Raw genomic sequence first — 12786 nt, 5'->3', positions numbered from 1 at the left:
GCTGGTAGTAAAAACTGTTTGACCAAAGCTAAAATAAAGTTTAGAAACAAAGAGTCTAACTGGCATCTTCTCCTAGGAGATATCAACTGTACTTTCAGGAAACTGCTAACAAAACCACTGACTTGCAATGAAATAAGTAACCAGGGAAAAGATGGGGGAAAAAAGAAAAGAAAAATATATTTTCCTACTAATCAAATTTCCAAAGAATGATTCCTGTCTCAAAACCCAGTTTTACAGCCGATCTACCACTCATGGTGCAGCTTCCCAGAACAGGCTGATTTTACTGGGGGTGCTTGAAATCTTGCTGGGAAAGAGGCAATGCAGCCATTTTCCTGAACCCATTTCTAGTAACAAACATCACTTGTATTGTATGTGCCTTGTTGTCTTACTCTGAGGAGCCTGTGAAATTTGTGGGACAGTGTGGTAACCCTGAGAAACCTGTTTTGCCGCTGAGGGAACGGGTCTCATGGTGTGTGGGCCTGTGCATGCACAGTGTCTTGATAAGTAGACTATCTTTCTTCCCGGGCAGGTCTGATATCTCTGTGGAAGGGAAGGGCATTCTGCCAAGAACCTTATTCTCACACAAGGCAACTTGCGCGGCAACAAAGGACCCTCCTCAGGACCCACAGTCATCAAGAGTCACAAAGGAGGTGTAAATAACAATTATTTCAGTTCTTCACAAGGACTCTAAATAGTCACCTTTTATCTGCCACAGCAGAAATCAGTGTGGAACACACCAATCCCTGTCCAAAGGAGCTGGGGAGAGATGTCTGGGATGAAGCGCTTCTAAAACATTTGGAGATGGGATGAAGATGTTGGAGAGTGGTATCAGTGCACAAAAGGAGGGGAATAAGGCAGGACTGCTGGGGGAGTTTGGTGATGCTCTGGCCACACTGCAGTCCTGGTGGAGTGCTATCACCAAGGAGCCCTGAGTTTCCACCTCACGTGACTCCCTTTTAGCTGACAGATGCTGGGCAATCAAAATAATGTCCTTGCTCTCCACATTCTCCCTTATGGAAATGGAAATATTTACTTGGAGGTCTTGTTCTTTTTTAGGATTAAATGAAAGAAAAATGATGCAATGCTAGTGTAGGGACCCATCAAGACGTGTACTATTACTTAACATAAATTTCAACTTTTATTTCCAGTACTTCTTTACATTGTTTGGCTTCCATTGTGATTAATTATATAACAGTCCTTTATTCTCAATGATAGTTTTATTTATATAAAATATAATAAAATATTATATGTAAATATAGTAGATGCTCTGCAGAGATAAAGTAAAAACCATTTAGGTGATGAATGACTGAGACCTGGAACCACCACCCAGAGCCATGCTGTGCGGGAAGAACTACACTAACCCTATGAGGAATCCAAGAAAGTGAAGCAGACTCATGTCCCTCACAGATCTGCTACCCAGGGAGCAGAGTCTGCATGGCAGCTGACACAGGTGGCACCTACCGGAACGACTACAGTTTAGAAACAGCAATGACTTCCCTGTGAGTGTCATTTTCAAAAGGTGCATTCATTCCACAAATATCCAGCTGTACCTTTCCAGCTGTATCAGAAAGTGTCCTGGATGTGGGTTGACACAGACCAATGAAACAAGGTCTTTATCCTCAAGGCTGCCACAGTGCAGTGGGGGAGACAGGCGTTCTTCATCACATCTAGATATTGTCTGGATGAAGACAAAGTGTGCTCAGCAAAGTTCTGGGTTGCTTGAGATATACTGGTGAACAAAGGACAAAACCCCCTAAGATCGGGGAGCTTGTATTCAAGCCGGAACTACGTGAGAGGAGAGAGATAAGCAACGCATGTAACAAAGAAGTAAATAACACAGCTCCTAAGTGGTGTACTAAATAGACAATTTAGGCCAAGGTTAAGGGGATAAGGAATAAAGCTGGGGGTGGGGAAGATGTCTCCACTTAGCAATGTAAAATATGGTGTCCTGGGCAGGTCCCTATGAGGCCCTGAGGATTGAGCAAGGCCTTGACAGAAGAAGGGAGGATGTTAGGCAGATGTGGGTGAGGAGCATCCCAGGCAAATGGGTTAGTTAGAGCAAACGTCCTAAGGAGGGGGCCTGGCTGACATAATCCGGACACTGTAAGAATCCATGTGAGTTGGGGGTGAGTGACTGAAATGGAGAATCATAGCGATGAAGTCAAAGAGGAAATGGGGCCCTAATCTTGTAGAGTCTTAACATAGGAGCACTAGAAAGGGTTTAGGTGCTGAATTGTTAGTTTACAGAGGTGACAGTATCAGTGCAAAGGAGGACACCAGTCAGGGAAACTTAGGTAGTGACCAAAGAAGCCTAATGTGCTGCCTCTTTGAGAGAGTGCAAACACTCACCTAGATTTGGCATCCCTTCATCTTTGTGATGACACCTTTGACTGCACATCTGTGCCATAACTCACAAAATCATAAAATTTCAAGTCTGTTATTCATCCCGAGATTCATCGATGAGTCAAGGAGAAACACTGGGGAGGTATGTTTTGTTCAATCACTTTGTTTGTGACAAGTCTCTACCAAATTACCTTGTATAGGCATACTATGAAGCCTCTTCTGTGGCTGAGGGAGAAACAATGTCCAATGTACAGGAAGAAGCATAGAATTTGGAAACATGTGGCGAGTGGTTGGAAAGACAGAACCCACTGACCCCCCCCCCCGCCCGAGTGAAAACATGCGTGGAGCTACCTATTTTCACCCATCTTTCACTTGAAATCTCTCATGAACAATCAGCAGACACAATAGCAACAGTCCTTTGTGGTCCATGTAGCCTCTATCGTCATCATTCATTCAGTCAACATCCCACAATGATGCTTCTATGGCACTGTTACTTTCCAGTCTGCCCACTCCTTTCTAACACACACACACACACACACACACACACACACACACACACACAAATGCAGAAGTAAGTATCCCAGACTTGTTGGCCTCAGAGCATATCCTCTCAGCTTTAGATCATGACATTGGAGCTATGTTCTCAGGGGTGCCTGGATATATTAGGTAGAAAAAAACAATGGAAGGAGGAGGTCTGCACCAAAGCCATGATATGCACTGTGCATCTCGGCAGCTCTCAACATACGTGCAGTTTGGCATAATGAATGGAAGAGGACAACCTGTGGAGTCAGGCAGACCAAGCTGTGTGAATCTGAGCTCCATCACTTACTGCCCTACTTTCTTATACCCTTCTCAGCCTGTTTCTTAATCACCTTATGGAAGCTCCTGCTACTCATTTTTCAAGTTTCTTGGTAAATGAATATAAAGTGCATAAAATAAAGCAGACCATCAGTAAGTCAAAATCTATGTCAGGAGTGATGACAAAATAGACTATTTTCCTAGCATTATACTAAACCTGTTAGCTTGGATCCCTTCATCCAGTGACATGCTATGCACGTCTTTGCCACTGGGGATCCAGCCCGGACCTCCTTCCATATAATAATGGTGCTACTCCTCTCCCTTCCAATAAACCTGCACTCTGCAGAGGTATATGGAATAGGCATAATCTGATGTAGAGGTGATGGGATAAACTAGAAAATGGCCCCTCTGGTGAGAGAAAGATATAGTACCTGGTAATTGTGGAATAGACCTGTGACGTTCCTGGCGCTGGGTTGGCTCACTCCTCCGACCAGACAGCAGCTGGGCCTTCCGCCTTAGCTAGAATTCCTTCTGATTTATTCAAATCTACATTCAAAGCTGAGTACATGTTTATCATTTTCTACAAGAATGTCCTAACCATATCTTTAGGATTCCTTGGTATAATTTATTTTGTTGTGTTTGATACTGCTACTGTGAATCTCATTTCTCCATTCTAATTTTACACGTGAAAGCTCTTGGTATTTTAAATATTACTGTTTTCATCGTACCACTTAAAGGAATTCCTATTCACACCGGGTTTTTTTAGGTGTTTAAAGAACATATCCATACTATCTGCAAATAATGACAATTTTGTCTTCTTTACCAAAACGACAGGGTTCTTTCTCTTTACAATCTCATTACCCTGGGAAAACACTAACAACAGTATTTAGTGATATTGGTGATAATAGGTATAGTTGCCTGGATCCTGATTGTAATAGACTCTCTTTTTCCCTAGTGCTTTAACATCACTAACAACAGTATTTAGTGATATTGGTGATAATAGGTATAGTTGCCTAGATCCTGATTGTAATAGACTCTCTTTTTCTCTAGTGCTTTAACATCACTTGTTTATTCATGAGTGTGGGCACACTGAGGAACTCAGCCTGCTAAACTCTATTTTCCTCATTTGTTTTTTAATCATGGGGTGTTTCATTCTTTTATATGTTCTTGGTCACCTGTAGATTGCTAAAATGTGGCAGTAGCAGTAGGTGGCTTTATTGGCTGAAGTCATTCTCTTTGTCTCCATCCAGTCATTTTCTTCATATACAACCCAGACATTTGTATCATATTATGCTCTATTGCAGGCGTCAGTTGCCACTGGGAAGAGGATCATTTTCACGAGGTATTGTGGGTATAAATGCAGTGGAACAGACCCTAAGAAGCTGAACTAACTTGTTATTTAAAGACTGGACTGTATGTTTCCTAACTATTTCCCACCTACATCTCAGTGGATTTCCACTTGACTAAGAAATTACGTCATTGGAAAAGTGAGTTCTGGTCATCCTGCTGTCTGAAGCCAGCAGTCTGTTGGTAAGAGACAGTGATGCCTAAGTTGCAATATGGCAAAAAGTTGGGGGACATCAGAGTTCTTTTCCACAAGGCTACTACTACTGTTAGAGCAAGAAAACAATACAAAAATTTAGGAGGAGAGGGAAACTTTTAGGTTGTTGACTTTTTGGATGGGGTCAGGGGGGTACTGCTTGGCCTAGAGGACAGGATGAGCAAGCGGAGAGGTGCCTTGCTGCAGTCCACACCGGGAGGCTTCTAAAAGTCAAAATGTAGAATAAGAAGGGAAAGCCCAACCACTACTTATCAATGAGAAAGAAGAGTGGAGTGTGTGGAGGGTGCAGACTCTTGGATTTAATAAAACACTGCTTGTGGTTCTCCAGCTGTTGGGTGACTATGACTCAACTGAAGTCGGCAAGGGGCTTACTGATGAAGAAACTGAGGAACAGGGGAGGTAAGATGTGAACAGGGCTTGAAGAAAAGGTTCAGTTACGGGCTGTGCCAAGGTGCCCGGCGAGGTGAACAACGTGCTGTAGAAATAAAACTGCAAGATATGACTCAGCGCAGATTAGGTAAGACTTTGATCCAAGAACGCCAGGGATCCTTTGACAAACCCGGGCCTCAGTATAATAAACAGGCCGGTACCATTCATTATGGGCAATGATGGAGATGCACTTGACCCTCCGATGTGGAGAATGGGCGCCTGCGTGTTTCGTGGGCAGTGAGGAGAAGCGTCCCGCAGCGCCGCAGGCACGTTTAGCTCCACCGCACACGTGGAAACAGTGCGGGCCCAGTCACAATGCGGTGAATTGAACTCCGCGTGAAGGAGATTCCCAGCCCGAGAGGTGCGGGGCGCCTGCGCAGTGGGCCCGAGGCGCTGTGCTGCGGGAGCAGAGACCCCCGCCCGTCCTCCGCCAGCGCCCCCGCCCCTCGCCCTCCGGCGGGAACGCGCACGTGGAAAGGGACGCGCACGCGAAGGCGCCTCACCTCCCGGACCCTGCGGGAGCGGCAGAGGAGGGGGCGACGCGCGCAGGAGCCGCGAGTGGGCTGCGTGCAGAGCGGCGGTGGTGGGCGGCGGCGGCCACGCGCCTCCTCCACGCAGGCGTCCGCACTCGGGACCCCGGCCGCGGAGGGGCGGACTGACTGACGTCCTCGCCGTTCCCGCCCCCGCCCCCGCCGGTCTTGTCTTAGTCTAGGGGCTCGCGGGCAGAGAGCGTCCTCTCCACGCCCCTCGCGGCCCTTTCTTCCCGCAGCACCTCCTCCGGCGGCGGCGGCGGCGGCGGCGGCCCGAGCAGCAGCGAGCGCGGGAGCAGGCGGCTGGGAGGATGAAGTGCAAGCCGAACCAGACGCGGACCTACGACCCAGAGGGCTTCAAGAAGCGAGCTGCGTGCCTGTGCTTCCGGAGCGAGCGCGAGGACGAAGTGCTGTTAGTGAGCAGCAGCCGGTACCCGGACCGCTGGATCGTGCCGGGCGGGGGCATGGAGCCCGAGGAGGAGCCGAGCGGCGCGGCCGTCCGAGAGGTGTACGAGGAGGCGGGGGTCAGGGGCAAGTTAGGCCGGCTCCTGGGCGTCTTCGAACAGAACCAAGATCGCAAGCACAGGACCTATGTGTATGTCCTGACTGTCACTGAGATTCTGGAGGATTGGGAAGATTCGGTGAGCATTGGGAGGAAGCGAGAATGGTTCAAAATCGAAGATGCCATCAAGGTCCTCCAGTGCCACAAGCCCGTGCATGCCGAATACCTGGAGAAACTAAAGCTGGGCGGTTCCCCCACCAATGGAAACTCCGTGGCCCCGTCCGACCCCGGGAGCGACCCCTAGTATGTACCGCTCCTGCACAGACCCCTCTGCTTTCCGCCTGCCCTACACCACCTAGTGCGGGCGCACCTCCTGTGCCCCGTGCGGCCTCCCCGGGGGAGGGGGGCTCCTTTTGTTTCCTTGCCAGACCTCTGAATCACGCTTGCAAACTGTCTCAGTTGCCAGGCGCTGTTTTCGGGCAATTTGCATGTTTCTCAGATGCTTTGAGAATCGCTTTTTGGTAGCGCTGTTTAATACAGTTCAGAATGCCTAAACCGTATGGGTTTTCTTTAAAGGTGCCTCAGCTGCTCATCCAGCCTGTGTGTGTGTGTGTGTGTGTGTGTGTGTGAGTGAGTGCGTGTGTGTGTCTGTGTGTGTGTGTGTCTGTGTGTTTTCGCGCGCGCGCGAGCATGTGTGCGAGGTGCGCGCGCGCTCGTATGCGTGTGCGCATTTTTGGTACCAGTCTTGTGATTTTGTACCGAAGGCATTTGAAATCTGTTCACCTTGATTGTCTGGCATTTTTCATTAATTTTCTTTCTTGAGTCGTTTCTTCATTCGCAGTATTAGCCCTTGTCAGCAAGCCCTGCTGTGGTAGGAATTGGTTTAAATGATTGGTTTTGAATTTTAAAAAATGATTTAAGAAATTTGGCATCTTGTGCTCTTGTATTCGACAATAATTTTATCTTCAGAAATGCGATCTAATTGGCTCTTTTCAGAAATTTCTTTATATGTGCGTGATTTGATTTGCAAAAAATTGTTCACAGCTGGTAAGTTTTGACTGCTTACTCGAAATGACCATTCCCCATGTTAGACCAAATAGAGTTTATAGAATAACTCTACCAAAATACTACTTTATAGAGTAGATAGTTCTCAGGAAGGTATTCTTAGTCAAACACATCCATGCGTCTTATCAGGAAAACTGTTTCTAGAGTATGACGTAGCATGCACACTCAATTTTCAGCACCCATTGCCCCTTTCTCAATACCCTTAGAGCAGCCATGGTTTTCTCAGCATAAGCTGGTGTTTGAAAGAAAGTTAATTCACATATTTGAATTTTTCAGCATTCCAGTTAGTCTTCCTGACTACCAGTAACCACAGGAATGGGCTCTATATGGTGATGACATCACAACTGAGTAATGCATCTTTCTTGATAATCAGCTGTTGGAGACTTGAAAGGTGTTAGGGCACCTGAACAATCCCTCTTAAAGATTTATAATAAATATTTTGTCTCATGTGACAATTTTTTGTCATGCTGAATTTAAAACTCTTACATTTGCTTGGATACTTGTTTGTCATCAATACTCCCATCTGTAATGCTTAGGTCTCTCTTCTAGAACTCTCTCTCTTCCACTCAGCCATGACAGGCAGTAGGTGGAATTAAAGCCTACTTCCTGAAATGGGTATTGGGGTGGAAATATGATTTGTAATTTTTAAGGTAACCTAGAATATATCATATCTCTTAATCATTATTGATAGGTATTTTGTGTCACTCAACTTTTTGGGAGGTCACTGGTATGCACTCTGTATTAAATATTGAAAGTTTAGATCCCTCTTGATTCTGCTAAAACTCTCAGTATGGTTTAGGGAAAGCATGTACTTTGTTAAGAGAGAATGGTTGGGTGATATTTTCTACATAAAACGTAATTTAAATGTATTCTGTAGATCAGTAATAGGTATAACTGAATAATAATTCATTTCCGTTGTTATTCTACAAATTAGCTTTTTAAAAAGAACACAATACTTGGTAGAATTGAATTTTTCAAGTTTGTTTTTAAAATAAGATCTTTGCGATATATAAATATCTAAATAAAGTACATATGGTAGTTAACAATAATTAAATGTTGTCAACAAAATGATCAGGATAAAAAAGAAGAGCTTTTAGAAGTCCATTACGGCCCTGCCTGGTTTGCTCAGTGAGTTAAGAGCATCCCAAAATGACAAGGTTGTAGGTTTATTCCCAGTCAGGACACACATGGGAGTCAACCAATGAATGCAGCGCTGAGTGGAACAGCAAATGAATGCTTCCCTTCCCTCTCCCTTCTCTCTCCCTTTCTCTCTCTGTCTCTAAAAATAAATAAATAAAAATAAGCCCTGGCTAGTTAGCTCAGTTGGTTGGAATCTCATCCTGGAGTGTGGATGTTGCTGGTCCAATTACCCACTCAGGGCACATATAGGAGCAGTTCGATGTACCTGTCTCTCTCTCCCTGCTTCTCTCATAAATAAGTAAACGAATAAATAAAAATAAAAGTCAATTACATAATATATTCTAAATTTTGAAGAATTATCTGATGTATTTCAAAATAATGGGGTTTTTTGTACAGAAAGATGGGGGGTTATTTTAATTTATTAATTTAAATGTGGTGACATTGATAAATCAGGGTACATATGTTCAGAGAAAACATCTCCAGATTATTTTGACATTTGATTATGTTGCATACCCCTCACCCAAAGTCAAATTGTCTTCCATCACCTTCTATCTAGTTTTCTTTGTGCCCCTCCCCTCCCCACACACCCCCTTTGTCCTTCCTCCTCCCCCCAGGTACCATTACATTCTTGTCCATGTCTCTGAGTCTCATTTTTATGTCCCATCTATGTATGGATTCATATAGTTCTTAGTTTTTTCTGATTTACTTATTTCACTCCGTATAATGTTATCAAGGTCCATCCATGTTATTGTAAAAGATCCGATGTCGTCATTTCTTATGGCTGAGTAGTATTCCATAGTATATATGTACCAAAGCTTTTTAATCCACTCGTCCGCTGACAGACACTTGGGCTGTTTCCAGATCTTCGCTATTGTGGACAATGCTGCCATAAACATGGGGTGCATTTCTCATTTTGTAACAGTTCTAGGAATATGCCCTAAGAACACCATAGAATTGTACAGAAAGATGTTTAAAAAACAAGTTTAATACCTGAAAGCTGACCTTTCTGTTCCCACAATCCAAGTCAACTAATAGATATTCTACATAACGTGAAATTTTCTTAAGTGCATATAGACTAGGAAATTTACTTACTGCAAGGAAAATTAATTATTGCTTTGTGACCATTTCAAACATAAAACTGCCTCTATCAAAAATGTTGTCACAAATACCTGGGAAGTTTAATTTCTACATGGCATTCTTAGAGACAATAATGCATAGCACTATGTCTTGAATTTTATGCTATGTATTGATAAATGTGAAAAAATGCAGTGTTAATGTTAATCAACCCTTAAGAGTTGTTAGCTTGTATTTGCTGTATTTTATTCAGAAATATTTGGATTGTTCAAATATCTTCAATTTATACAATTTGTAAAACTTCCAAGGCTTTCATTTCTAAATTGCAGCAGAATATTTTACAGTTATCACAGTGTTAAGTGTTCAAAATCAAATGGGTAGTTCTAACTGTATATGCTTCTGGAGTTCAGTCTACAAAAAGAATTAAATTTAAAAAGCCTTTCATTTTGAAAGATAAATCCAATATATTCAGACTAAAACAGTTGACACAGAGGATAACAAATGGAATGGTGTCTAACCTCCATCCTCCAAAAGTTTAATACAGAGCTAGTATTTTCTGCTTAGCGAGTCATTACATAGTATTTGTGCATTACTTAATGTGGTGATTGCACTCAAAATGTACAGTGAAATCTTTCAGCATATACTCCTCTCAGAAAACAGTGCATTGATCAAAGATAATTAACACTTTCAGAAATTAGATAAAAATGTATTTCATCATTTTTTAAGGCTGTTTTCTCCTCAACTGTATAATTACTTATTCTTTAAAATAAGTTTTAAGGAGACATGTGGGAGTCACTTTTCATTTGAGAAAACTAAAGATTTCAACAGTTTTATGTTTAGAAAACATTAAATAAATATTGAGGTTGTGTGTGTGTGTGTGTGTGTGTGTGTGTGTGTGTGTGTGTGTGTGTGTGTGTGTGTGTGTAAGAGCAGGAACAGGCATCTTTTAAAGTAACAGCAAAATTAGAAGGAACTTCTGGGACATACAATTTAAAGGGCTCTGAAGCTAGAGCTGCTCATGTCACTTCCCATTCAGTGGAGTTCAATTGTTAAGAAAGAGCAATTCCTTCATCAATAGTTATTTTCTGGGAAAAGGGAGCTGGAAATGTGGCTTTAGAGACGACTATATTAACAGCTGGCCAGAGTTTCATTTTTCAGGGTTCCTTTTGTGGAAGCAACAAACAAAATAGAAAATATTTTCAGCATCATTTATTTTCTGAATGACTGGTGGCCTGTTAGATTGTGAACTCTTTGAGGACTAGGACCCAGCCTGATTCCTGCCCATATCTGCAGAGACTAGGACAGTAGCTAACATTTGGAGACCTTTGTCATTGATTCAGAGATTAGAAATGTCTATTAGTAGTGTATTCTTGATTTCTTAGCTTCATATGTTAGCTGGAACAATCTGTTACTCCCTCAGGCTCTCACTGGCCTCACAGCGGAACTGCCTTGGATAATTCACTGAAGGCTTTTCCAATAAAAAGTGGTTAATGAACCATAATAGAGCCTCAATAAATATTTGCTGACTAGAGGAATTGATTAACATATGAAATTATTAATGGGATTTTTTTTTTTCAGATTTACTTTGAAAGAATCAAGTATGTGAACCCAGTGATGAATGGAATTGTGAAGCACAGGTGAGCTCCTTCATACTGTCAACAACACAGCTCATCCCATGCTTTTGGACACTTCTTCACTGTTTATTATGATAACAATTCTCCAGATTGTTGCACTACCACTGTATCTGTACAGACTTCTAATTTGGCACTTATGGCCTTTTTTGTGCTTTTATGATTATGTGTGTATATTTCCCACCAGCTTCTATGACCTCGAGTGCAAGGAGCTTGTTTGCTTAGTTGTTTTATATATCTAGTATACCAGACGTCACTGAAGATTTGTTTAAGTAATATTTTGTAATGATACTGTGTGGTAAAGCATTCACCTAATAATTTGATGTTAGTATAGTAAATGCTCTTCAACATAAATGTGGCTTTTGTACATTGGTGTCAAGGATTTCAAGGCATCTGTGAGATATTAGCAAAAGTTTTTACTCATATGTCTGTGTCATCAGAGACATTATATGCCTCCTGATATTAGTACACTACACCTGTGAAATATATTTGCCAGAATTTTGGACTTAAATCTGACTGTGCCTCTAGACGTAATTCCTAATCTGTAGAAAATACAGGGAACAGAGAAACATACATCAGAGAGATGATGTCAGCAGAATCCAGACTGTAGGAAACTACAGGACAAGTGACCCAGTTTCTTCAGTAAATGTGTGGCCTGCATGAAAGAAAGAAGCGGGAAGATGAACCTGTAGATTAAAAGAGACTTAAGAGACATATGAACCAATTGTAGCATGTGGATCTTTTTTGGACTCTGATTTGATTAAACTGTAAAATACATTTATAAGACATCCTGGATAATTTGAAAATTGACGATATTTGATATTAGTTGGGATAATGGTATTGTGGTCATGTTCAAAACAAGTTTTCATCTTTTGGAGATACATTCTCAAACATTTACAGTTGAAATGATGTCTTAAATTTGCTTCAAAATATTAAGTCTGGATGTTAAATGCATTGTAGATATTGATGAAACAAGATTGGCCTCGATAATTATTGCAGCTGGATGATGGTTAAATGATGGTCCATTATATGTTTCTCTCTACTTTTATATGTTTGGTGTTTTCCATAATAAAAAGTTAATTTTAAAAGTTATCAGTGTTCTTCTTAAAGTTAATATGTACGGCACAAAGAAAAAAGGAAGAGAAAAAAATTTCTATTGCTTAGAAAATGTTGGCTTTAGAGTGCCACTTCTGGCCCAAGAGGTCAAATGCCAAAAAAGACGGGCAACATACCCCGCAGTGGCTAGTGTTTCCCTTGCTACAAACCAGAGTTAGGAGGGTTTTTCTTTCTTTTAATTTAGCTCATTTAAATAGGAATAGTTAAATTCTTCTATCTATTAGAAAATGGGAATAGATTCTCATATTCTGTTAAGATTTTTGACAACACTTACAGTTCAGTTCGTATCAATGTGAAAAATCAAAGGTGTGAAGTCTTCAAGGAGCAAGTTATAGAATTTTATAAAAATCCACAAAATACCATTTTTAAATAGATTTTTAAAGGGGAATAGTAGCAGGAGACTTGTTAGTTGCACATTCATTGACTAAAGATATATTTGAAAGTAAATGAAATAGGAAAGTAAGTCAACATTCCTAACTGCAGTGAAACAATTTCTGTTTCATACTGCAGATACTCCTTTAGTTTTGGACTGTGTTTAGAATTCTGTAAAGATCAGAACCTTCTAGATCAGTCAGTGAAGCAGTGCTGGAATCAATA

The 12786-nt window shown here is 41.9% G+C and overlaps 1 protein-coding gene across 2 annotated transcripts; it reads left to right on the top strand.

Moving 5' to 3' along the window:
* The first annotated feature begins 5660 nt into the window (after positions 1-5660).
* On the top strand, positions 5661-12165 carry LOC136385431 (diphosphoinositol polyphosphate phosphohydrolase 3-beta). 2 transcript variants are annotated; one of them, XM_066356320.1, is made up of 2 exons: positions 5662-6466; positions 11021-12165. In XM_066356320.1, coding segments are annotated over exons 1-2 (495 nt in total). In that variant the 5' UTR covers positions 5662-5972; the 3' UTR covers positions 11022-12165. The 2 variants fall into 2 exon arrangements, with proteins under 2 accessions (XP_066212418.1, XP_066212417.1); XM_066356321.1 differs by lacking the exon at positions 11021-12165 and having other exon boundaries at positions 5661-6467.
* The last annotated feature ends 621 nt before the right edge of the window (positions 12166-12786 follow it).

The sequence above is a fragment of the Saccopteryx leptura genome, chromosome X (genome assembly GCF_036850995.1).
Source record: "Saccopteryx leptura isolate mSacLep1 chromosome X, mSacLep1_pri_phased_curated, whole genome shotgun sequence".
Lineage (NCBI taxonomy): Eukaryota > Metazoa > Chordata > Mammalia > Chiroptera > Emballonuridae > Saccopteryx > Saccopteryx leptura.
Note: the sequence above shows the minus strand (reverse complement) of the source record. Positions and strands in the feature narration are given on the sequence as shown.

Bases quoted from the DNA above. Each gene is read 5' to 3' on its own strand.
- LOC136385431 (XM_066356320.1), top strand. From the start codon at position 5,973: ATGAAGTGCAAGCCGAACCAGACGCGGACCTACGACCCAGAGGGCTTC.